We start from the raw sequence: 26,253 nt of genomic DNA, 5'->3' as shown, positions 1-26,253 counted from the left end.
AAAGTAGTTTGAAGTAAAAACACAACTACCCATCAATGAACAGCAACAAATGAGCATTAGTCAGTTAAGACATCTTAGACCTGGTAAGTGTATTCAGTGTCGTGATTAATGGGACCTTCTGGAGTTTTTAAGTTGTTAAATTGTGTTGTTCTAAGTTTCTCGAACTTGCGGTTATTTTTAATCACCGTCCGAAAAATGTTCCACATAGACCTAAAAACTCAGTTGCTGAAAGGAAAAAGAAATCCAGTGACCAATTAAAGCAAAGGAACAAAACTCCAACATGCATTTTGCAAAATATCTTCAAAATAAAAGCCTCCTGAAAAACAGAAGGGGATTCAATTGACATTGTAAAGTATTTTCTTAAAGTATGTTTTAAAAAAAATATAGTAATGACCTGTTAAACATAAGATTTACTTGTTGTCGATGTTTGTTTGTTATATGTGTTAGTATTTGTGTTCATGTTGATTTGTGATGTGAAAAGTTACTTGATTGGCTGCCTTAAACAGCAAAGTGCTTATCTATTGAAGTCAATTTACATAAAGATTTCATTTGTTTTCTTGGTTCCTGAAACTTTTATGTGAAGGTCGGATGTGCAGACGAGAAAGTGGGACATCCAAAATGGCCAACCTCCAACTTAGATTTCCAGCAGGTACTTGCGTTAGCGTCAAATTACATCTTCCACATAATTTACTTGAAAAATAATTGTCTGTGATCAACTCTACAAAGTATTTGATGTCTGAATCTGACATCAGAGGGTGTTTGAAGTCCTGCTTCCTTCTGTGAAGGATGATTTTGGAAACGGCAGTAAATGCGTCATGGCTGGACTCTGCCTTGATTGGCTGGACTCAAACAAATCCCTGAAATATAATGCCAGTTTCCCGGATTAAATTATTTTAAAGCAGACTCAGTGCATTTGTACTTCCGATACTGCGACTGCTCTGCCGTGGGGTTTCCCCTTCAGCTAAACTATGTTCACTGGAAAACAGTCTGAAGAATATTAATCACTTATACTGATTCTGTGTCACATGAAGCAGCAAGATCACAGAAGTACAGACTTCTAACAGCAACTAAAAAAAAAAAAACCTCAGGGGCATCTTGGACCGGAGAGTGAGTGGTAGACTGCAGACTGATTCATTTATGCAAGTGTGCGCGGATGTGTTGGTCTACACAAGCATGTGAGAGTGTGTATTAGACGGAGAGGAGAGGGGTATGATGGGAAGGAGGGAGGAGGTACTCACCCCCTCGCTGCTCTGCCCGGTGTTCGCCAGCATCTCCTGCAGGGCTCGCACTGACAGGGACTGCTCCAACACAAAGTTACAGATGCACAGGTCTGGAGGAACATGCTGCAGGATGAAAGGACGGAAAGGAGGAGGAGGAGGGCAAAGGGACAGAGGGAAATAAACATTAGCAGAAGAGGCAATGACAAGGTATTTTTAGCAAATACAGGCTCCTCTGCTGGTTACAAAAAACACTGTGGCAGGAGTTTACTCTCCTTGAATTGCCTTTTATGTTACCTGTAGAGCTTCATAGGAAAGCAGCTGCATCAAACTCCCCTGATTTGCAATCCTGTTTCTGAGATGAATATTCCAGGTTCATACAAAAACTAAAGAGTTCAGAGCAGTTCTGGAAACCTAATCCATAAACATGTTTCATGATTTTCACTGACATTTTCAAAGCAAACGTGTGAAGTATCTGAATAATTTGATGGACTGTGATGTGCAGGCAGTGACCTAAATACAAATGACACTGTCAGTCTAAAGTAGCTCAAAACTGGAGGCAATATATTCAGAAGATATTTAAATTTTAATCATATATATAAATATATACATAAAATCTATAAACATACCACCTGACTGTGGATTTTCGCCTCAAATTTCAGTTTGGTGCCTTTGTACCATTACGCAGGTTCTTCTTCTACAGGACATCATAAATAAACTAATAAAAAGATTTTATCAGCGACACACAGACAGCTGAGATAAATATGATTGATTTGTTTTGGGGAGGTCTATTGTGATGCTGAGGGAACTTTTTTCTATTCTTTGATTTTAAACAGACGCATCATGATGTTAGTTTTCATTGTTAACTGAATTTTAGTCCATGAAGAAATATTGATATCTGCAATCGGAAGCAGGACTTGGAGAATCTGGTTTGGTCAGAAAAGTTCGGCATCGACTGTCCCAGGAGACGTTTGTCAGCATCTATCTTTATGCATCTTGGGGAAATTTAACTAAATTAACTTGATAACAGGGAAATGCAGTACTGTGAAACAATGTTTATTTATTCAAGCACATGTACACAAATATATTTGGAGAATATTTTATCTAACTTGCTAAACATTTACTAAACTTTCTGCTGCAATAGTTGGTCACTAGATTAACCACAGGCCCTGAACGGGACACAAGAGACCAACTGAAATGATTAAACTGCTCAGGGACGAATGGTGCTCACAAATAATATCGATGACTTCCGGCTTCTTCGCCGTCCCGGTGTGCCGCTAACGAGAGGCTGGGGATTATATGAGGAGAGCTGTCACAAGGTGTGCAGCCTGCAGCTACAGTGACCCATAATTAGTTTGGCTAAAGGCCTTCATTCCTCCAGACGCGGGGTTGTTTGGCTTTCCGCGGAAGTCGGCATCAGATTTGGCTTTCAGAGTGAAAGCCCCACCGGCTGTGCTTCAATAAATTCAGTAATAGCAGATGATTATGCATTATTCAGTGATCAACAACTGTCCGCAAGAAGGGGGGTAGATGTGATGGTTTTAAAAAAAAAAAAAAAAAAATCCCCAAATCAAGACAGCTGTTCAGAGCCAATGCAAAGAGACGATGCTGAACAATTAAAATGTGTGTTTGAGGCTAAATCATGTTTGTAAAATACCTGCAGCTCGAATGCAGCACAGAGGCAGACCTTGTATTTATTTGTCAAAGTATGAAAAATTAATGTGATATGCTAGATGGCAGTGTTGATTAATATTGCACTGCTGACATTTTGTGTAAACAACAACACGTAAACGGACAAATTAGCCGTCGGCCAGTAACTCCCACGCCTTCATCAGTTCATATACGTCCTCATGTTATTCAATACATAAGTAACAGTGTTTCATAACGTATCATATCATTTCATAACAACAGCCGGCTCAGCGTAACATGCATCACAGTCCATGTTTTTCCCCAGCAGAGATGTGGACGAGCAGGAGCACAACCGGCTGACCTTTGACCTCTGGAGTGAAGAAAGAAATGTGAGCAGAGGGGAGGGCTGCTGGGTGATAATGGCGATGGAGCTGCTCTGTAACTCAACACAAAAATGCAAAGGAACCTCCAACCCCTGACAGAGTGTGTGTGTGTGTGTGTGTGTGTGTGTGTGTGTGTGTGTGTGTGTGTGTGTGTGTGTGTGCGCGCGCGCATCCAGTTCACTGTAACCAACAGCCCCGTTCGCTCAGATACTCATCATTTAATTCCATTTAGATAAGATGCTGCCAGTGATACAAAAGCTGAGGAAAATAATAGAAAAGACTTATATAATAGGCCAGCAGCCCCTAAAATCCAGTTATCGCACCACAAAATATGAGATAAAGGTTACTTTAATATTTATTTTTCACCCTCAAGAGGAGCCAACATGACAAGATGCAGCTACACCTGTGGTGTCATCCGACCTTCTTCGGCGATAACTCGCAACCTGCTGCAAACCTTACACCTCTTATGAATTATTCACCGCCAATTTTCCAATTATCATACTTCTTCCCGGGTTGGGCAGACACACTGAAAGTTCTGCCTCGTCTGGGTGGAGAAGAGACTGTCTCTTTTTCTCTCTCTCTCTCTCTCCGTGGTGTGGTCGCAGTCACCTTTTAGAAAGTCAAATTCTTTCGCGCTCTACAGGGAGCCTGATTGAGTGCAATGAAAGGGGTAAAATAATCCTTCAGGAGATCTAACTGACTTATTTGACAGTCTGGAATATAATGTCATATGCAAGCTATTTAGAAGAAATCAAATAAAAGGAAATGAAATGACTTACTCCATCTTCTCAAGGCCATCTGCTGATAAAGGAAAAAGCTAAATGATATTCAAAATTTTTGTTCCTATTGTCAAAAAAATCTCATAAAAAGGCCGACAGTAAAGTGATCCTTTTAAAAAAAAGTCTATGTAGCAAAATTCGCACATATCTTCCTCCTCTACAAAACAGATTATTGATGTCTAAAGGATATTAAAAAGACATCAGAGAGCGACACCAGTGCACAACACCTTTATTACAATGAACACACTGCAGTTTATTTTGAGTCAACCGTCCTGCTGCAGAAAATACACACTAAAGGACCAAGTGTGTACAATTCCATGATTTAAAATGGTCTCCAACGAAATCACCATTCAGTCCGGTTGGATTAACGTCTCTACAAACTTTATATGGAACTATTTAGTCTTTTTTAATAAGTATGTATTCATAAATAATTTTATGGATCTATTTCTTCAAAGGGACCAAATGGGCTTTGGGGAAGCTGGATCCCGTTCAGAGTTTAACGAGTTTTATGGGATTATTAACAGGAAGAATGTTTAATATCGTCATCTCTATCCTTTAGCACAATTAAAACCTTCAACAGAAGTGATCAAAACTATGCATTAGATAAAAGCAGTAATGATAAGAAGGGCATGGGATAATTTAATCAATGAACAAATGTCAGTTATCAGTCTGTAACTCCAATGGGAACATCTCAATTCTTACATTTTTCCTTGAAAGATTTTCATACTTTTGCAGGAAGATATTCAAAGATCGAATCTGATCTCAGTTGCAGAATCATCGGAGTCAGTAAGTGGTTTCTATTACGTGTCGTGCAGAAGTTAATTCACAAGAATTAGAGATCGTTCAACAACAATGGAAGCTGACAACGTGCCATGGAAAGATATCGTATGTTATATAATAACACAAACAGTACATGTTAAACACTATAAGAACTCTTCTTTAAATCGGACCCAGTGTTTCACTTTGCCCTTTTTTTCTGTCCACCGGCTGCGGCAGGCGGTCCGGCTTCATTAAGAGTCTGCGAAACGAGGTGTCAACACCTGAGATCGGCTCGCAGATGACAGCAACTCCCCTCGTGCCAAAAACAACAGCCGCCAGCCTCGATGCTCGGCCGCATTTCACACCCGAGGAGGCCCGAAGCATTGTCACCGATACCAAGGTGAGAGGCGTTTGAGGCGGTCTGCCCGGAGCTCTGCAGGTGATGCCCTCCAGCTCGACGACTGTTCCAGGTGAGTGAGCACAAACCTGTCCCCAAATTTACTTAAAGTCGTATTACTCATTGGCCCGATAAAAAAAAAAAAAATCCAGCCCGGCTTCATGCGCACAGCTCATACAATAATCCGAACCCTGTTGGAGAGTTTCACAAATCGTGATCTTGAGATTATCACTCCAACATGTGAAGTATGTGTGAAGCGGAGTACTGACTGACTGGCAGGAAACATGCTCGCACTGAAAAAAAATCTTGTGACTAATGATGCACATAATGATACACAGCAATTACAAAGCTATTAAGCAGCACATTCTCCGGAGCGAACACGATCTGCTTCATTTCATCGTGTCTTGTCTTGTACGTTTTCTTTTTGTCAAAAAGATTAGCGAGTTGCGTAACAGACTGCTGACAGCTCAGCCGCATTGCTACAACACCATTCAGTGTCAATAATAATAAAAAAAAAAAAAGAATAATAATAAATCACTCCTCTGACAACAAACCAACAAAAAGTGGTCAAAATCCTGTTCCGTAAATATCAGACTTGTTATTTTTTTTTTGTCAGGACGAACCGCTGAGATGCACCAGAGCAGAAACAAGTGCAACGCCCCAAACTGACCCCGTAAACGCTGTCAAGCCAAGCTGGAAGTAACTGAACCTGGATCACTGCAGTGATGGTGTGCTCACCAACACGCCCATTTTAAGATTGTTTTTTTTTTTTTTTTTTTTTTTAAATCTAATTAGCTGTAGTTAGCTGCACCTCGGGGTCTGTACAGAATCTTCACTTTTTCTAATTCATCCCATATTTGCCAGGAGCGCTCATCTGAACAGCAGCAGTTGGAGAGAAAAGACAGGATAAACAAATGGGTCTCAGTGATTTACATGCTGTCAGTACGAGAGATGCCAAGAACAAACCTGAAGACATATTTGGATGCAATATTATTTGGTGCATCTATTAAGCTACACAGGAGAAATCTTTTTTTTTTTTTTTTTTTTCAGATCCCATTTCAATTGTTGAAGGGTTCAAATTAGTGGGAGATGTAATTCATTGTTTGAGAGGCGACACGAACATGATAGAAAAACAGAAACTAATACGACGCCAACTGATTGTGTTGTCACACTTCATCAGAATTAACATCGTCCTCCTGATTAAGGAAACCCATCTATTGCTTATCGGGATTAAACGACGAATGAGACGACGAGATGTCTCGTCATGCCAGAGCGTTTATATCTGGTACATTTCAACAGGTTGGATACGTCTACGCTGAATATTTAGTCTCGTAAACTATAATTCTGTCACGTCATCAAGAAACCAGCTTCCTTCTGTAAACATGGGGTATTTCTGTGGTTGCCAGAGGGTACACGGGAAGCTCAACTATAGTAATACTCGCTGCAATACCGGAAAATCCCATGTTGCTTAAAAATGATAAGAAGTTAAAAGAAAGGTTGGAATAGTTTGTGTTTGCTAAAAATGAACATAAATGGTGGAAATGGCAACTGGTAAATGGTTAACTTATAGCTAAAAAGTTCAGTTAGCTTTATATAAGGGTAATTGGTTGAAACTGAAAACTGGACTCGTTACCTAAATGTAAGGATAGCTAGCCCAGATGGCTAAAAGTAAATGCTAAACAAAGTAATGGAAACATGGTTGAAATAGTTAGATCATAATTTAAATACTTAGCAAAAATAAGGATAAATGGTTCAAATGACTACAAGTAAGATATAAACAGTTGAGCTGCATAAGGTCTCATGTTTGAAGTAAACTAGAAGTGATATATAACTGTTGCCAAATGATACAATAGATTGTTGTGATAGCTGAAAGTAAACAATATAGTTTGCTAAACGCTAAATGGTTAAATTGGTGGTTAAAAGAAAATAATCGAAATCGCGAAAAATAAGAATAAATGGTTGAAATAGTTAACAGTTGAAATATTGGGGTAAAAGAAATGTTTTATTGGTTGACATGTCAAATTTTTTTTACCTCTTTGAGTGTATAAATGCAAACCTGAGCAAATATACTTAAATATTGATGATTAATTGTGAAAGAAATAACGATAGTTGCGTATGCTGTGACTGTCGAAGAAGAGGTTTGGAAATTCACCTAATGGGGCCGTGGGGTTACAACAGGCAAAAAAAAAAGATGGTAACAATACAAAAAATGAAATTGAAGGATATAAAAACAAAACAAAAAAGTCGCCAGCACTACTTTTGAGAAGCAACGTCTAGTTCTAGCTGCATGTTTAATGCAAACCTGCCGCTGTTTTCCCATTTTCTCCAGGAGATTTATAGCAGCTTTGAAATGCAGGTGAAAACAAAGCTGCGTGCCCTCCTCACCTTAGCTTCAGACGTGGATTCCAGGTAACACAGGCGGTTTCCGAGTCCCTCGGCGGCCAGGCAGAACTTGCGATGCTCCTTCTGGATGCTGGCCGCACTCTGCAGCACCACCTCGTCATCCTGCCGGAGGAGAGACGAGCGTTAAAGCCAAATATGTTGTAAAAGCGACCCAATCAAAATAAACAAGACGCCTCTCCGACCTGGAAACCCAATTAAACTCCTGTGAAACTTAGATTTCAGACATAAAAGATAAAAACCCTTCGAGTTTGTCGAGCCTCAAAATTACCAGATATAGAAGCAGCATTTTGATCTGATACCCAATATTTATTTATTTTCTACGACTGTTCAATTCAGCAGTAGAAAAGAAAAGAAGGAAAACCACATCAATCAATAGCATTGAGGGCATGTGGCTCTGAGTCATATCATTTCTAAACCTGTTACGCACACTGTGGTATCTCTGTGGGAGTAGAGGAAGACCTCGATTCAATCAGTGCAACCAATAACTGAACATCTGTATCTGTCAGGGCGGAGAGGGTCGGGCTCTGTTTGGCACAGATATTGATTTGTTTGTGCGTGTGCGTGTGTGTGTGTGTATATGTATGTGGGTGTGTAGCGTGTGTGTGATGTCTCCTGCCAGCTCGCGTCCCACACTAATCTGAGCTGATGGTTGCCATGGTTCTGGCTCCCACCTCTTTCACAGCAGTATTAATTCAATAGATTCAGACACAGGCTGTGGAGCACCCACAGACTCAGGAGGCGAGATAACAGACCCGGACAATATTTCAGACAAAAACGGCACATTGGACCCCAAACGAGGAAAGTTTGTGATTAGAAAGTAAAAAGCCGAGAAGAAAAGGATTTAAGAAGGTTTTTGAATATATATCCCATTACGCTGTCAGACGTTTTTCTGCATTAGAAAGCATTCGGTTCAATTTAGCATATCCAACAATGTAGGAGTAAATTGTTTCCAGTCAGTAATTTCACACTGCCGGATGAATGGAAATGGATTGGAAACAAGAGAAAAAGCGTCTTATGACAGACTGTCATGTTCTTTCAGCTAAAAAGTTCAAACGGACCCAAAGCCTCTTTCTGGTTTCTACACGTGGGAGGTGTTCACAAATGACTGGACTGTGTTCTCCCACAACAGTAACACCCACCAGAATAAAACAACTGAGCTGCATTCGATGAAAAGTACAACATTTTAGGAATACGCTTGGAGTTATATGAAAAGATCCATACCACCCTTGTATCTAAATACAAAACCACAGCTGGTTGGCTTTGCTTTGCCGAAAGGCTGGAAAGAAGAGGAAATGAACTGAACTGAACTCGTCATCCAACTCAAAGCAAATCAACCTATTTTCCAAAATGTCAGACTTTTCCTCAACATTGTTTGTGTGAATTTTTATGCTAAGAATTGGGTGAATATTGGAACTAGTCCAGATCTACGACACGCAATGCTACGATACACTTTATTGTCCCCATGGGGACATTTCTTTCGGGCAAGTTTTGCTGTATTTGATAGAATTCTACATTTTGGGCATAATATAACATCATTCCTAAAAAAAAACTTAAAAAACAGACATTTTGTGGCATAAATAGTGCTTCACTTTACTTAAAACATATTGTATGAATAGGACGGCATTTCATAGCTTAAAAACTAGCAGGGTATACAAATCTGTGATATTGAGGTTTTGAATCTTTTATTTGCATGCAACATAAATTAATAATTGATCTTAAATGGCAGCAGGCAAAAAATTATCATCTGGCTTCCAGCTGCAGCATGTTTCAGCGATCATATCTTATGTCTGAAGAGGAAAAAACTGAAATAAATGAATAAACTAACTCATCTTATATCGAGGCACAAAGAGGCACGACTGCACAGCCGCTGATTTGAGACTGAAAGCCAAAGTTCTTGTTTCGAGGCTGTGTTTTGGTCAGTAAAAATCCATCTTCCAGTGTTAAAAGTGAAGCACAGTCAAGTTAAATGTCATGGTGGTGGTGGGAGGGGGGGAGGGGGGGGCTGGCACAGCAGTCCACACCAGCAGCATTTTAAACACCCCCTGACCCGACTGTGGGTTTCAGGGAGGATTACTGTTAGCAGAAAGCATCGGCACTGGCTCAGAATCACCCGAGCTTTCCTGGTATACTCGTGTGATGGAGAAAACACAGCTTGTTGTTTCAGGTCAGAGATACAGAAACTCAACACGGCCGCAGGATGACCAAAGACTTGCCACCTCTTTAAGATCGAATATATACACCTCTTTCTTTTAAGCTGTTTGGGATTCTGGTGGCCTTAGCGGGTCCTCGCACCCTTACCAACACACTATACTTACGTGTTTATTTATCTGGCATTGCCAGACTTACATTCTCCTCCTAATTTATGGGTCTGGTCAGGCTCCACTGGGGATTGTTTACAGTTGTTGCATCCAAATGGGCGTCGACTTTTGGGATAATTTTTAAACCAATGCCTGAGCCTTTAACCAATCATTTCTGGCACAACTTCACCTCCTGTCACGCGAAAGAGAAGGAAAAAGAATCTGCAAGTGGTCGACGTTAATGTTTAGACCCATTAAAGTGTTGCAGGAGACTTTAACCAGTCGGTACTGATCACCATATTATATATATGTTGTCCACCAAAACTCACCAAGCCGTAAACACCGCAAGAAACCCTCCCCCAACGTAGAAAAGTGTACTGCCACGTGGGTAGATGACCATTTGCATACTTTTTCTTAAATTTGTAGGCATCGCTCTTGTAGTTCCTTAACATTCGATCGCATTGCCGCAGCTGTTGGTATCACTTCAGCTCGCTACTGTCACCGACGTTGGAACTATATTTCAAAACAAAATGCTTGACTTTAACGTCATCGCACTGAGCCATGATTACCACTTGTTACTGATTGGTCTGCCCTTCAGAGCGGCCGAGCCGAACCTTCATGCCAACAGGGTTTCCAGACTGCAATTCAAAACTGAAACCTGTGAGCGATAGGTGGGCGGAGCCAGGCTCTGAAAAACCCTCTAAAGCAACAGTTCAGTCAAAGTGGACGACCACACTGAAAGGCTCAGGTGCACAAATATATATATTATTCTCACTCCGATTGAGCAGCTTCAGAGACAGAAGTGAACAGAGTTGCACTGAGATCAGAAAGCTTCATAGATTAGATGCCATCCGGTCATCTGATGAGGGTGAGGCAACAGGAGGAAGAGCAGAATGGATGATAGCGCCAATGCAGGTTTAAATAAATATAACCACAGGAAACACTGTACGGGAGGGTTTAATGTCATGAGTGGACACACAGCAGCATTTTCTCATAAAAATCCAATCGCTGTGATCAAATCTCGAAATCTAATGAAAGGGCCATGTGTGGCCACCGCGGAGAAGCTTTCTTAAGACAGTTTCTGTCTGTCTCTGCACTCCTGACTTGATTCAGAGCCAGAGAATCCGGTGAATCTGAGGCAAAGTGATCCCGGCCGCAGCGGCGCGACCATCTGCTAGACAGCTAAAGAGCAGCATCATTACTATGTATAGGGCCGTGGCCTGCAGCAGGAGGAGGCGAGCGAGGGTTGGGTGGCTGCTTCACCCAGCTTCCAAGTGTCGAGCGGGAACTTGACCCTGCCTGCTCCCAGCCCGACGCCACCCGCCCAAACATTTCTCCACTTTTAACAAACCAAAATTAAGAGTTTGTCACTCTGGTCAGAGACTTCCTTCACCGACCACTACTACTGTTGGATGCACCGATTCTCTTTCCCAGACCCTCAGCATTTCCCACTCGCCTCTTTTCGTCTTCCTCCGGAGCAGCCGGTCTGTGTGTGACTCAACTGACAGCGACAGGTGTGTGTGTGTGTGTGTGTGTGTGTGTGTGTGTGTGTGTGTGCGTGTTTGCCTGCGTGCGGCCTGATGCAGCCACCAACAGAAACCCGAGAACTCCCGATGCTCCAGCATGCCAAATAAACTCCCACAACTCACCCGGCGCTGCCACCAATGTGAACTTGAGAAAAGGTGAATCTGTTTAATCCCTCAGCGCTGCTATTTTGACACACATGCTTTGCACATGCTCAGTGGAGATCAAAACAGGCAGGCTTTGGGAGGAGAGAGTGAGGGAGGGGGGGGGGGGAACATTTTTTTAAGAGAGGGTTGGAAAATAAAGGGAATCGAGAAAATCCCAGCACATTTGCCTGCTTGTTCACACGGTCTCGGTGTGCAGTCGGTCTAAAATGCTGTGACTGCTCAGGAGTCGTGTTTCTCATAAATGTCAGGCGGGGTGCTAAGTGCAGGTTGAGCTACGTGTTTTTAGAGGAGCTTAGCTAACACCACGAAGAGCGAAGAAGATAGAGTGTAGATGTGTGAGAACTACACCCTGACAAGCTTGATAAGGGCTGATTTTGGTGTCTATCGGAGATCTGTTTGTTGAAAGGAGATTCAGGCGTTATTTTCTGATAAGAAAGATGTTGTATCCATGGATCGTGGTCTCAACTTTCTTTCTTTGAACCCCTGATGGAAACGATCAGAGCTTAAAATGATTTGCATTCATGAGTGATCCGTCACTATAGCACCCGACTATAAATAATAAAGTTAGTGTTCATAAAGTTCCAACCTCATGTTAAATTTTTAAAACCTTGTCGAGCCTCAGGAAATAGTGAGAGAAAAATGATTAAAGGAAGAAAGGAGACCATGACAGAGTTCAGCAACAGTACAAAAAAAATAAAACAACATATGCAGCAAGCCGAGACGAGGACTGAGAAACTGATATTTTAGGAGTTGGAAATTTTCACTGCAGCTTCACAGACATATTTCAAAAGTCAAGATGCCCTGAAGGTAGAAATGAGCTAATGACCCGAGCTCTATGGACTCTCAGTATTTCTGGTTAAAGAGAAAACGGATGACGTGTCTGGTCTCAGTCTGCTGCTGTTGTTTGACTGATACTAACTCCAGCTATTCAATACTGTCAGCTGCAGTGGTTGCATACAAACACAAAGATGCAACAGTCTTTATAAATATAGTAGAAATTACAGAATAAATAATACATTTAAGCCTGTTTGATTCAAATATTAAGTTACAAAACAATCTTAGATTACCTTAACGGTCCAGCAACTCCCAGCTCCCAGAATAAAACACAAAAGACTCTTCAGATCTACCGAGCTGTTAGAATAGTTCCCACCTTGGCTCCCAAACACGCATTAAACTTTGATGAACACTGATCCACATCATCTGCTGACAGGAAAACTCTGAATCAATGGCCCCATATCTTTCTGCAAAAGTCTGCAACGTTAAAAAAAAAATGGTGAGAAGTAACTTATTTACTCAAGAACCATATTTGTGTACAATTTACATGAGTATTTCTATTTATGCTACTTGGTTTACTTCAGAGGGGAATGTTGGACTTTTACTCCACTACATCTCTGTCTCAGTTACAGTTAACTCTCAGGTTAACATTTTACATATGACATATATGGCGAGTTTATAAAATGCAAGATTAGTTTTATCAAGATTAATGACGGGGACGCTGGCCATATTTGAATTCTGTCATTAAAACATGTTACCAGAAGTTATTCATCAAGATTAAATTTGCCGCTAGATTGCACTCAGATCAGAGAAAAATGAAACCGAGAAATGAAGAGGTGGTAAAAGTAGGAGACAGAGATTTTGTCCTTTCATTTCTAAAGTTTAAACTTCCACATTGCTGCCCTGTGCAATAATAATTCATCATAGTCTGGGTTTCAGCCGCGGTAGCAGTTACACCGAGTCAACAACAAAAGCTAGACCGCTTCCTGTCATAACTGATAAATGTGATGTCATGATTAATTAGATTTAGATGTTGATCCACGTCTCTTTATTCACAAAACGCATTCAGCTTCAGCGCACAAACAAAATGAAGCTACAGTGCAGAATCTGCTGCCTCGGCCGGAAATGTCAGGATTCGAAGCAATCGGTGCGAGTTATGTATTTAGTAACTTTTCATATTAACAAAAGCAATGTATAATGTGGTTTGTTTTTTTCCCTCAACACAAAAGAGACTTTTCAGGTTTCAGACTTTGCTGTCACCCTCTCCATAACTTCAGCGCTTTGCTCTTGTTGTCACTTCCTGCTGCTGCCCTCTTGTCATTGTCCGGTCACCCTTTGTGGTCTGATCGGGGACTCCTGCTGGAGAGCTCCTCTAAATTCACTCCTCTTGATAAGTTGTGGCAGGTCCTGAACTCAGCTGGGTTTGATTTAAGTACTGGTTTCACTTTTACTTGCCCATTAAAAAAGACATCTGTCAACTCTGCAGGTTTTGTTTTAACGTTAATTACAGGTACAGACAGCAACCTTTTTTCTTTTTTTTTCAAAGATTCTTGGCCAGCATGGCAGGAGGTTTCAGGAATAGCAATACAACACCAGGCCGAGAAATAAAAGAAGGACAGTATTGTATAAAGGCCCAAAGAACAGAGAAAGTTATCAGTATTAAGAAAGGTAAAATGAGCTAAAAACAATCAGGAACAGAATCTTTTACAGAGTTTACAGCTTTGAATTCAGTCTTTAATTCAGTTTTCTTCTAAGAACTATTTGAAGTAGCTGGAGCAGAAAACATGGCAGTTTTCTTCTTTCCCATCTCTGTCTGTACACGAGGGACAGACAACAGATGTGCGTCCCGTGAAAGAAGATTAGAATTGGAAAACTTTATTACACGACATAAACTGGAAGCACAGGGCAAGTAGTTGACAAAAGTTATGCCCTCAGATTTTGTCTTCAGATTTTCTATGAAAACATTATTAATGAGTTGGACTTTGTAGAAAATAATTAAGGACTCACATCATGTTTATCCAGTTATTTTTGCCTTGTTCTCGTCTATAATTACTGCATTAAGAGTTTTCGGAAATATCTTGACCCTCCAAAAATGGATCACGAAGGTGGTTTTGAACTCTCTGCAGATGATCAAAGCTGTCACACAGCCAGCCTCAGAGAATCAAAGATATATTGGTGATTTAAAACTAAATAAAATCTTCAAAGACTAAATAATCTCTTAAGACTTCAGGAGCTACACGCAGTTTTGTCACCAAGGATGCATTTAATATTATGCAGCAACTGTCATGTTTCATGTTCAGACATATGAGCGTATATTATGCGTGTATGCGTGTATATACTAGTGTGTGTGTGTGTGTGTGTGTGTGTGTGTGTGTATATATCTGATGTAACGTCATTGGTCAAAATGAATAATGCACCACACATCTGAGCTCTATATTAAAAAAAAAAAAAAATTAAATTAAATTCTGCAGTCGGGCGAGTTTTGCCCCACGGTGCACCGCCATGGATCACAGACTCCAAGATTTATATGGTGTTCTCATAACAAACTGGATTTTTCTTGGCTTAGTTTTGAATGCGTGTTGCTTTAGAGTAGCTTCAAATAATAGAGCCCCCTCGACCCCATGCATGCAGGGCCGAAGTGTCCACCTCAGCAGAAGTGCAGAGAAATGTGTGCGGAGGGCTCCTGTGGTTGAGGGATGAAGCAGGAGCGTCTCTAAAATCCATCATCCTGTCTGATGAGACAGAGCAGACACAGGCGAGATGTAGCGGGGTGCGACGGGGTGGTGAGGGATCTGTGTGGTTGCGTCTGAGAAGAGAAGTGCGGAGGTCGGGTGAAGTAAAGACGTTTACCTGAAGCTGACTTCAAGTCTTCTTTTCTCACTCTGAAGTTCTCAGCTCCCGACCCGGGCCAACAGCCGCTTCACCCTTCAATGCCGGCGGTGCTTTGTGTGTCAGATTTGATGCAAACTCAAAAAGATTTGAGCTCTCGTGATACAAAAGCCTCAGAAGACCGCAATCTGATCCCGTTTCAATAGATTTTCACGGAGGTCGAGTGTTCCCTCCCGAGACAGACTGAATCACTGCGGGTCAATAGAAAACGTGACACGAGATAAATTGCATGAGCCTTTAAGTGTTCTGCAATACATCAGAGGCGGCCGGTGACAAGGTAAACCTCCCTCCAAACAAGGGCTGGAAATGGTTTCCAGATCCATCCAGCAACAAGATGTCATCTCGAGACTGCAGCTGCCACGGCCGGATGCACACGGCAAATAGAACGGCCTGTCTTACTGGAAAAACTGAAGATGAGTGATTTATTAGGAAAATGACCAAAAAAAATAAATAATCATGTTTCTCAGTGAAAAATCCTTAAATCCCATCATGACAGAAAATAATTAAAATGGGATCAGCAATTCAAACAATTGATTATTTATTTGCGATAATAATGAAAAAGTGCTTGTTTCTCCTTCATTATTACTGCAAGGTGCCTTTGAGCAAGGCACTTAGCACCAGTCTGCATCAGGGAGTTTTTCAGGGACGATAAAACAACGCGTCTTTGGAAAAAAAAATGCTTATATGCATGCTGTACATTTCAAGCCCCTAATAAAACATGTCATAATAACAATGTGTCAAATGACTACGAGCAAACTATTTGTCATTTTGAGAGGAGTCGTATGTGGTGATGTCACCTGAATCTGCAGCTCTGCTTGGCTCTGAGGTGACTTAAAGCTCATTGTTTAGCTGTTTGCTCTCATAATGTCACTTTTGGCTTCACCACGCTGCTATTTCAATAAAAATTTAAAAAAAAAGAGGAAGAGCCCAAAAACAGAACCAAAAGGACAGTGAATAATTCACTTAAATTCACCAGATAGACCGAAACATGACTCCATATGAGGGATAACGTTTATCTGCAACTGCAGGATGTGTGAATAACTGTTTGCTATCAAGTTTGCCATATGAACTTAAAAAGACGATGATGTCGGTGGTTTCTATGTCTTTAAGGTGCATTGATACCAATGACCCTTTTGATTGGCTGAATCTTTTCTGAGTGACACATGCCCAGACCAATAACAGGTTTTCTTTGCTCTTGTAGTTTTCTATCTCCGCAACGGAGTGTGTATTAGTGTGAGTTTGTGACATCACAAACTTACAGAAGCATTGCATTTCTCTGTGGACTGAACATTTTGACACTTTCACAGTATTTATATAGCTCAAAGACCCGCTTAAGCGTCAAATAAGAAATGGAAATCTGAATGTAAAAAATACAGCACCTTTAATTGGCCAAACATTGTTGACTTTAATTGTTTTCATTTTCATGACAAAATAAGAAACTCAAACATTATTAAGAAATAAATTTAGGTAGAATTTATTTATTGTGTAAAACTAAAACGTTCTTAGATCTGATTGGTGCACTAAAGTGACATCACATAAAGCCCCGCCCACTGCAGACCAACAAGAAAAACACAAACAAGAAAGTACAAAAATGTCTCCTGCAAAACAACCGGAACTGTTCAAACCTCAGCATAGAATAGTCGCTTTATGTCGGAACTCATTACTGCCAGCAAATAAGAAGCTGACAGAAAAACTAAAGTTGTCAGTTGCCTTAAAGGTGGATTCGTAAAGGCTACAAATTATGCTAACTGGTTTCGAAAGGAGAAACCATTATGGACAAAGACCCGACGTTAAACTGAACCGTGCTGGTCTTAAATGAAAACGAACCGAGTGACCTCGGGGACACTTAAAATGCTAGGAAGCTCGCCGGCTACACCTTTTTCTGTCTTCTGTTGAGTAATGAAGGTAATTATTTGGGTTGAGAGTCCACTCACGCTGCTGCTGCTGCTGGGATTTTCTAACTCTGCCTGGACCTCCACAGCAACTTACTGCACAATCTTTCCCGCTGAAACTAATCAATATGTGCAAAACATGAGTTACATGTATTTGTGTTATTGGCTAGGAAATAAAACTTAATGCATGCAGTGTGAAATTATATTGCGGTGTAAGTGCATTCAGAGCCAACAATTTAAACGTAGGTATTGATTGTGATTGTGTCGTGTTTGCAAATTAAATCAGTTGCATTTTTATGATTTGTGAGACAGCAGAAAAGGGCCACAGCTACGGTCAAGGAAAAAATAATAGTTGAAGCAGGAAATACAAAACCATACGAGATACCTTGAAATTTACAGACAGATAGTACACCGTTTTATAATTAAGGAGTTCCTTCATGCTGATATGCAGCATTTTGGGAATGAACTGCAGGTCTGCAGGTGACGGCTGCCCTAAAGGCCTCGCTCTGACGAGAGCCTTGTCCTTCCTACTTCATGTTTTACGGGTCTTACATAAGCTGTTCAACACCAGTTTCACAGCTGAAGACGGAGTAACGCAAAGATAAGGCTTCCCTCTCCTTACCAAACACAAGAGCAATGAATAATGTCGACATTTGTATGCTAATGAATGCACCACCAAATGAGCTTAGATCACCTTGTATTCTTAAATTAATCTATCATTCAACCAAACAGGGCCACCTCAGTCAAACCCCTCACTTCTAAATGTACAAATTAAAAAGCATGCAGGAGATTTAGTGGCGTTGGGGTCCTGCCACTGTGACGTCAAGGTTGTGTAAACGACGTTGACGGCAGCGGCCTCGTCGTCCTTCAGCGATGATGACTGGAGAGAGCCGGCAGTTGCCAGGGAGCTAAACTGTTGCTCTGCCATCACAGCCCGGTCAATCAATACAGAGGAAATCCTTCCCATTCAATTCTTATCAAGCCGAGGGAGGTTCACCTGCGGCCGTCAAAACAACGCTCCATATCTAGCAGCGACTAGCGCGATACAGTGAAGGCTGCGTCCTGGACTCGTGATCCAGTGACTCAAGAGGAAACAGGAGTTTATAGCTCCTACTTCCCAATACTCCGGATTGTGTGTTAGGTTTATTCAACTATACTATAACTTACATCTGCTGATGTAAAACTGTTTAACAGCTTTCAGAGGACGAGTCATATACTGCCAGGATGAAAAGCTAAACCAAAATGTTTGGGTTTGTTATCCTCCATTTTAGTTCGGATCAGTTTCCAGTTTCCATTCGGTGTTGAATTTCATTACTGTCTGTTTACTGTCAATCACTTGAGACCTGCAGAAACAAATGCAAACCACCTCTCGGAAATAATCCCTCAAAATGACATTACATTTCTTGTGTGTTCAGCTGGTGTAAATAGGTTAGGTTTGACTGAGGGAAATTTGCTTTTACTCCTGTTAACTTTCACTGAATTTGCAAAAAGCTGCTTTTACTTTGATATTAAAGAATCTTTTTCTAGTCTACAGTAGCACAAATTCCCCATTAAATCTACTTTGATTCAATGCTGTAAAACAATATGACGTCAAAACATCTAAAGTTGTAGGAATACATTTTAGTGGCACTGTATGTAATAATAATAGCCAGCTATTAATTTCATCATCCCTAAAAATGCGCAGCTAGCAGTAACTTAAATCTTCTCTCGCTATTTAGACGCGGGACAAAATGGACATTTGATGAAAAAAAAAAAAAAAAAAAAAAATGCCACCTTTGAAAGCAGGAGTAATAAACTCATCAAAACGTATTCAAGGTTCACACCTCTGTTTTAAAATCTACCAAACTGCACCCCATCTGAAACCCTGGTGACACTGCCCATTACTTTGACAAATTAAGCTTCAGCGCATGCTGTATATTACCGTGTGGTTTTAAGCATTTGATTTCTAAATGCTACTTTATCCCTATAAAAATGGTGTTAAAGTGTCGCTGGTCTTGTGCTGCCCCGGCTGAAGCACTGCCTGTCCGTGCTGCGGTTTGGTGCCAGGGGAGCAGAGCTGTATGTGCTGTGGAAGCATCATCTTTAAAAAGGCTAAATTTAAACCCCCCGAGTCCTCGCCTTGGTATGCAGAGGGCTTCCAGAACAACATAAACTCCAAATAAGCCCTGAGGAGCTGCTAGACTCGATCACCTTGTTTTTAAAAAAAAAAGAAAAAAAAAAGTGCAACAGCAGCTCACCTGTACAGTACAACAAAAGATTACAAAAACAAAAAAAATTCTGTTGTCGGGTACAAATACAATATCTCGAAAATAAAAGCTTGGATTGACTGCAGCCGACTAAAAACAGTAGATACACCTGTCAGGCTTTCCGTTTTCATTTGACACGTGCGGTTTACGACCGTAATGGCGGAAAATGTACCTGTCAAAATTCATGGTTAATTTAAAAAAAACAAAAAACAATGGATCATTGATTTCAGACACATGTAAACAACAGCAGGCTCATTTCTAACCAATGACAACTGTCTCAGGCTAATTAATCTAACAGTAGCTCCATGAAGTGGTTGAACTTACAGTGGGTACGGAAAGTATTCAGACCCCTTTAAATTTTTCACTCTTTGTTTCATTGCAGCCATTTGCTAAAATCAAAAAAGTTCATTTTATTTCTCATTAATGTACACTCAGCACCCCATCTTGACAGAAAAAAACAGAAATGTAGAAATTTGTGCAAATTTATTAAAAAAGAAAAACTGAAAAATCACATGGTCATAAGTATTCAGACCCTTTGCTCAGTATTGAGTAGAAGCACCCTTTTGAGTGAGTACAGCCATGAGTCTTCTTGGGAATGATGCAACAAGCTTTTCACACCTGGATTTGGGGATCCTCTGCCATTCTTCCTTGCAGATCCTCTCCAGTTCCGTCAGGTTGGATGGTGAACGTTGGTGGACAGCCATTTTCAGGTCTCTCCGGAGATGCTCAATTGGGTTTAGGTCAGGGCTCTGGCTGGGCCAGTCAAGAATGGTCACAGAGTTGTTCCGAAGCCACTCCTTTGTTATTTTAGCTGTGTGCTTCGGGTCATTGTCTTGTTGGAAGGTGAACCTTCGGCCCAGTCTGAGGTCCAGAGCACTCTGGAAGAGGTTTTCTTCCAGGATATCTCTGTACTTGGCCGCATTCATCTTTCCTTCAATTGCAACCAGTCGTCCTGTCCCTGCAGCTGAAAAACACCCCCATAGCATGATGCTGCCACCACCATGTTTCACTGTTGGGATTGTATTGGGCAGGTGATGAGCAGTGCCTGGTTTTCTCCACACATACCGCTTAGAATTAACGCCAAAAAGTTCAATCTTGGTCTCATCAGACCAGAGAATCTTATTTCCCATAGTCTGGGAGTCCTTCATGTGTTTTTTGGCAAACTCTATGCGGGCTTTCATATGCCTTGCACTGAGGAGAGGCTTCCGTCGGGCCACTCTGCCATAAAGCCCCGACTGGTGGAGGGCTGCAGTGATAGTTGACTTTGTGGAACTTTCTCCCCTCTCCCTACTGCATCTCTGGAGCTCAGCCACAGTGATCTTTGGGTTCTTCTTTACCTCTCTCACCAAGGCTCTTCTCCTACGATTGCTCAGTTTGGCTGGACGGCCAGGTCTAGGAAGAGTTCTGGTCGTCCCAAACTTCTTCCATTTAAGGATTATGGAGGCCACTGTGCTCTTAGGAACCTTGAGTGCTGCAGAAATTATTTTGTAACCTTGGCCAGATCTGTGCCTTGCCACAATTCTGTCTCTGAGCTCCTTGGACAGTTCCTTCGACCTCATGATTCTCATTTGCTCTGACATGCACTGTGAGCTGTAAGGTCTCATATAGACAGGTGTGTGCCTTTCCTAATCAAGTCCAATCAGTTTAATTAAACACAGCTGGACTCCAATGAAGGAGTAGAACCATCTCAAGGAGGATCAGAAGAAATGGACAGCATGTGAGTTAAATATGAGTGTCACAGCAAAGGGTCTGAATACTTATGACCATGTGATATTTCAGTTTTTCTTTTTTAATAAATTTGCACAAATTTCTACATTTCTGTTTTTTTCTGTCAAGATGGGGTGCTGAGTGTACATTAATGAGAAATAAAATGAACTTTTTTGATTTTAGCAAATGGCTGCAATGAAACAAAGAGTGAAAAATTTAAAGGGGTCTGAATACTTTCCGTACCCACTGTATGTAGAGCGCACTCTGATGACTATATGCACGATTGTGGTAAAAGATGGGAGGATAAAGATGCATGTCCAAAGCAAAACTTCACCAAATCACCTGTTGATCCATTTAATAAAGAAACAGCCTTTTTTCTTGGGTAGAAAAATATCAGCTCAGACTTTTATTTCATCCTAAACTACGTCTCATTTTAAAACAGAAGCCTATGTTTTTACTTGAAATGTTTGTCTGGGTGTGTTTGGTTTATTAACACCATCTCTGGTATCACTATTGAATCAACACTCCAGAAGGCAGAGCCATTAACATTAGCCCAAAATCTGATAGCACAAATCCTTTGAGATACAGTAGACGTGCTGGTTGTAAAGAGGCTTTTTTTAAACGTACGCTGGAACCCAACAGACTGATATACTCAGCAGATGATATGCTAACATTCAGCCTGGGAAGCAATGCTCGGTTAATAGTGCGAGTAGGCCGTTAATAAGCCGGACAAGCGAACATTTGCTGCTCATCTTACAACAGATAAACACGCCCTTTAATCTATTCTGTTTCTTTTTCGGTGGATTATTGGGTTTTTTTATGGTTAAAAAAATCACATGCCCAATGCATGCTACTGCAACATGTGCAGAAATACAAAGTTTGAGAGACACTAGCATGCCTTGGTGCAGTTGCTATGATTTGACAGTCTGGACAAAAAAAAACAACTTGTGAATCACAATGCACTCCAGAATTACATAATTAAAGCAGGAAGTTTATATTTCTGCTTTTTTTTTTTTTTTTGTAACGGCACTGTTTAACATAGTTGCACAATTAATGAGTACCAATACAGCAAATAAATCAGGTGACTGCACATTATTTTCTGATGGCACTTCAATTACCACCCAGTGTTCTTATAACGCAGCTCCCAGTAGGAAGAAAATACAAAATTAAAGCCAAAACAATGTTGTTTGCATCTCCAGCTTCCTTGCGAAGTACAAGCCAAATCTCAACGCTGATCATTTTCAGCAGCTTGGCACCACAATAAATACTATTTTGTTGCTCTTTGTTCATGAGCACTGGAGTGTGACACCAAACAAGCTCCAGGAACCGACTACACCACATCATTACTGTCAGCTTTATTCCAAATTAAATGAGCTGTCCAAGAGAACTCTTTCCTAATCACATACCTTCGATGTATTGTGAGGTGTTTTTTTTTTTAGCCATTCATTAATGTGCAAGCTATTGTCCCGTGTCAGACAAAAGAGCGAGCTTTAGTGTGGGAATATAAAGTCACAGAAGGGACTGCTGTCTTCACCTTTGACAGAGAAGCACTCGTCGCTGCCAGCTTTGCCAACGTTACACATCAACAGCGAAGAGCGTCCACGCTGGAACTGAACCACAATGTCCGGACCTCTATCACCACCTGGCAGGATTAAATCCAGTAGCCGGATACTTTGCACTTTTGACCATGTCGAATTCTTCCTCTTCAATTTTCAGACGCAAACTCCACCACAATTTATGCTGAACTATCTTCCTTCTAAAACCCAAACAAAGGCAGCACCATATCTGCAGTTGCTGACAAAACCAATTAAGCAATGTTGACTTCTGGCTCCACAATAAGCCACACCACTTGTACACAGGCTTATTCCTATATGTTCAACACTTTGTAACGCAGTGTGTTTCAATTAGCGCTCTTATTTCAGGGCTTCCTGCGAGGGCACGTTTCTCTCACCACAGAGGTTTGATAACAAGGCTCGGTGAGCCTCAGGGGGAAGCCCCCCTCTCCAAACCGCTGTTGTCATCAGATAACCAGGATGCCACAGTGACAGTAGAATCTGAGAGGCACATGGGTCAGCATATCACTGGCATCACAAATAGTAGGAGCTGCGAGACGCAGGGTGCCGCCTGCCCCTGACAACCAGCCTGGCCTTCAGCGGAGGATTAACAATAAACGCATGTTTCAACATCTCTGAGCTATGAACGGGCGTCAATGGGAAGAGGGTGACACTTAAAAGATCATGCTGTGTTGGCACGTTTAAGTTCCTTTAAAACTTTACCCAAATTCTACAAAATAAAGGTTATGAGAAAAGCATTAGAGCCTCTGAAAACATCTGAATAATCTAAACCTCTGGAGGACGTCATGTTTGGCTGTGGGGAGTTTGAAAGATGTGGGTCTAATAAGAGATTCGACCAAGTAACATCACTGCTTGTAGGAATTTATAGGGTGTGACTCTATAATACTATTGTGACTAAAAGTCAGAATATATTGGCTACTGCTGCAACAATTTTGACCACTTAGTCTCCAATAAGCCCTCTGACATTATGGAAGTGTGATACTAATCTGATGCGAGTACTCCTGCTGTTATTTCCAGGGTATTTATTTACAGTTCCAGGCAGCCATTGGTTTCCTTTTAACTCTATTGGCACATGCGTGAAAGTTGCTTGAGTTATGTAGTCTTTCACAGTTAACAGGTGTTTGTTGACAGTTTTTGTAAATATTTTATTGTCTTAATGAGCTTAAAATGTTGAATAATTCATAACAGCTCTACAACTTTGATGAAAAATATTGCAGACTTGATGTTAACTGGGATGATTTACACAACTCATGCAAGTTCCAAGAAATAATAAACTAAATATTGCACAGTAAATCCGCATTTCTAAATCACAACAGTATTGTTATGTTAATAAGTAAAAGTAATCTTTAATAAATCGCACTAAATTTCTCATTTCGACAGCACCATTGACATACCAACAAATTCCAGGAAATCAAACTATTGACAAAAGTTGTGTTTATATAAATCTGTTCTGATTAAGGTCCAAGAAATAGTTTTAGGCTTTTAATATCACGAGAAATCTATGCCAATTAAATCAACAAGTCAAACCAAAGGTACACATTCACAATTTGAAATCAACAAAATCCACACATGTTTTCTAAGGACAAAAATAAAAGTCCTATCAAGAAGTAGGTGATATAAACCAGGTAGCCATCCCTGCTCTACATGTAGCCAGAGTCTTACTGCTCTTCATGAAACACCACAAAGTTTCATGAGGGAGGCCACCATGAGAGATATATTCCCACCACACCAACATACAAGCTGTCATATCATTTACAAGGATAGCTGCTTTGCACAACCACCCAGAGCAGGGACCCCGTAAGCAACCTGCGTCAAACAAACTAAAATAGTAATGGCAGAGTGTGGCTTGCGGGTGAGCAACAATTTAGTGAAAGTATTCTTCTCCCCGGGGAGAAAAATACACCCATGAAAAGCAGAAGAAGAAAAAAAAAAAGCAGCAGTGGATGATTGGGTTAAAAAATAAATAAATAAATAAAATACATGTTTACGCACGAGGCTTTCCTCAGAGAAAGAGACAGATCAGACAGCGATGAAGGGGTCAAATGAGAGAGGGGTGTATGTTGGATGAAATGTCAAGATAGCGTTCAGACATTTTTGCCCTTGCACCTGCAGACGGGAGTCATTGAGATTCCCCACATCTAGAGTCCTGTCGACAGGTGCGCCGTGGCCGCGGGGTGCAGCGTGCAACCTGCGGCAACTTCCACAGTCATCAACCGTACAGGCGCAAAAGCACAATTAACTACTGACAATGCTTTTTTTTTTTTTTTTTAAAACAGAAACTTCCACAATGATTCAACTTGGACGGGCGATCCGGCTGCACATGAACGAGTTAATTGGCGAAACTGAAGCGCCCGCTATGGCCGAGCCGAAGGAAATTCTCTTTACTTACAGTTCTCAAGAACTGGATCTCATCTTCCCCTTCTCCACCCTCAGCCATGGCTGTGAAGGAGCCTGCTCAGACTCTGGAAGCCACCACTGACTGCCGGCAGAAACGCGATGCTGTGCCTCTCAAGCCGATATTAGCATAGTGCTCATCCACAACCATATAGGGCAGCCCGGCCGAGCCCCCCCCCCCCCCCTCCCCCGTCCACCCTTTCTACGCCTCCCCTCCCCTCTCCTCCTACCCCCTCCCTCCCCCCTCCTTCCTTCCCTGACGCCAGCAGCAGCAACAGCAGTGCGGACCAGCGGGCGGACAGAGCCGGGGCGTCAGGGGACGAGACTCCCGGTGATGCCGCTGGCAGCTGATGGGTGCCGATGGGTGATGGTGCTCAAATACTTTTCAAAATGTTTGCGGCGAATCAACCCTCCGTTTGCCAATTGATTCGGCAGTTTAACGAGTCCCTGTCTTGACAGTGACGCATGCTGGTCCTGGCTGGCAGCTGTGGGGCTGAATGTAAAGTTATGAACGTCCCCGTGTGCAGCCACAGTGCAGCCCAGCTCGCACATTAAACACCGGTGCACAAAGTCTGCAGGCAGGTGTGATTGTAGTTTAATTGTTTTAATTGCAGACAGGGATTATACTTTCAAATCACAATTTGGTCTCGACTTGCTTTATTGCATATCTCATCCTGCAGTTACTTACATGCTTGCTGATTTATCTACTGACTAATGAACCGAGATTCTTAAAAAAAAAAAAAAATCCAGTCACAAATACATGATTTCATTTCATTAGAAAAGTATGAATCTGTCATTCCACAAGTGGCCAGTTGCATCAATATAGTTTAGTATTCGGAAAAATAACTTAAGCGTGGATGTCCTCACTGACTCACTTGATTTAAACAAGATTTTCAAAGGATCCTCATGAGATACCGAATGCAGTTTCTTCTTCGAAATGACTTAATAAAGATTATAAGCATATTTGCTGAGATAATTACAGTTTACAATTGAAAAGGCATAATATCAGTATTGTAAAAAGGTATATATGAAGGAAATGACTTGATGCAGAGCAGATTTTAAACGGAACAGAAAAACAAATGAATGATTTCTGAAAATGAAGAATAGTTGCTCCTGGTTCCAAAGAATCTCCACAACCAAACAAACATCTAACTTGAATTGTATTTGTATTGTTTTAATTGAGTTTCTAGACAAGTTTCTAAAACATGAGTCAGGTGAGAAT

The 26,253-nt window shown here is 41.2% G+C and overlaps 1 protein-coding gene across 3 annotated transcripts in view; it reads right to left on the bottom strand.

The window, feature by feature from the left end:
- ryr3 (ryanodine receptor 3) overlaps nucleotides 1–25,141 on the bottom strand; it is a 150,446-nt gene extending 125,305 nt beyond the window's left edge. For all 3 annotated transcript variants that reach the window (XM_069161764.1, XM_069161765.1, XM_069161766.1), the window contains exons 1-3: nucleotides 25,027–25,141; nucleotides 7,550–7,669; nucleotides 1,239–1,343 (exon numbers count right to left, since the gene is read on the bottom strand). In XM_069161764.1, the coding sequence (XP_069017865.1) occupies nucleotides 1,239–1,343; nucleotides 7,550–7,669; nucleotides 25,027–25,074 (273 nt within the window). In that variant the 5' untranslated portion in view covers nucleotides 25,075–25,141. The remainder of the gene's footprint in view (nucleotides 1–1,238; nucleotides 1,344–7,549; nucleotides 7,670–25,026) is intronic.
- Nucleotides 25,142–26,253: the final 1,112 nt, after the last annotated feature.

The sequence above is a fragment of the Embiotoca jacksoni genome, unplaced genomic scaffold, assembly GCF_022577435.1.
Source record: "Embiotoca jacksoni isolate LCO1_2020_lvr unplaced genomic scaffold, fEmbJac1.0.p SCAF_29, whole genome shotgun sequence".
NCBI classification, from domain to species: domain Eukaryota; kingdom Metazoa; phylum Chordata; class Actinopteri; family Embiotocidae; genus Embiotoca; species Embiotoca jacksoni.
The sequence above is the reverse complement of the archived record's forward strand: the minus strand, read 5'-3'. Positions and strand labels throughout refer to the sequence as shown.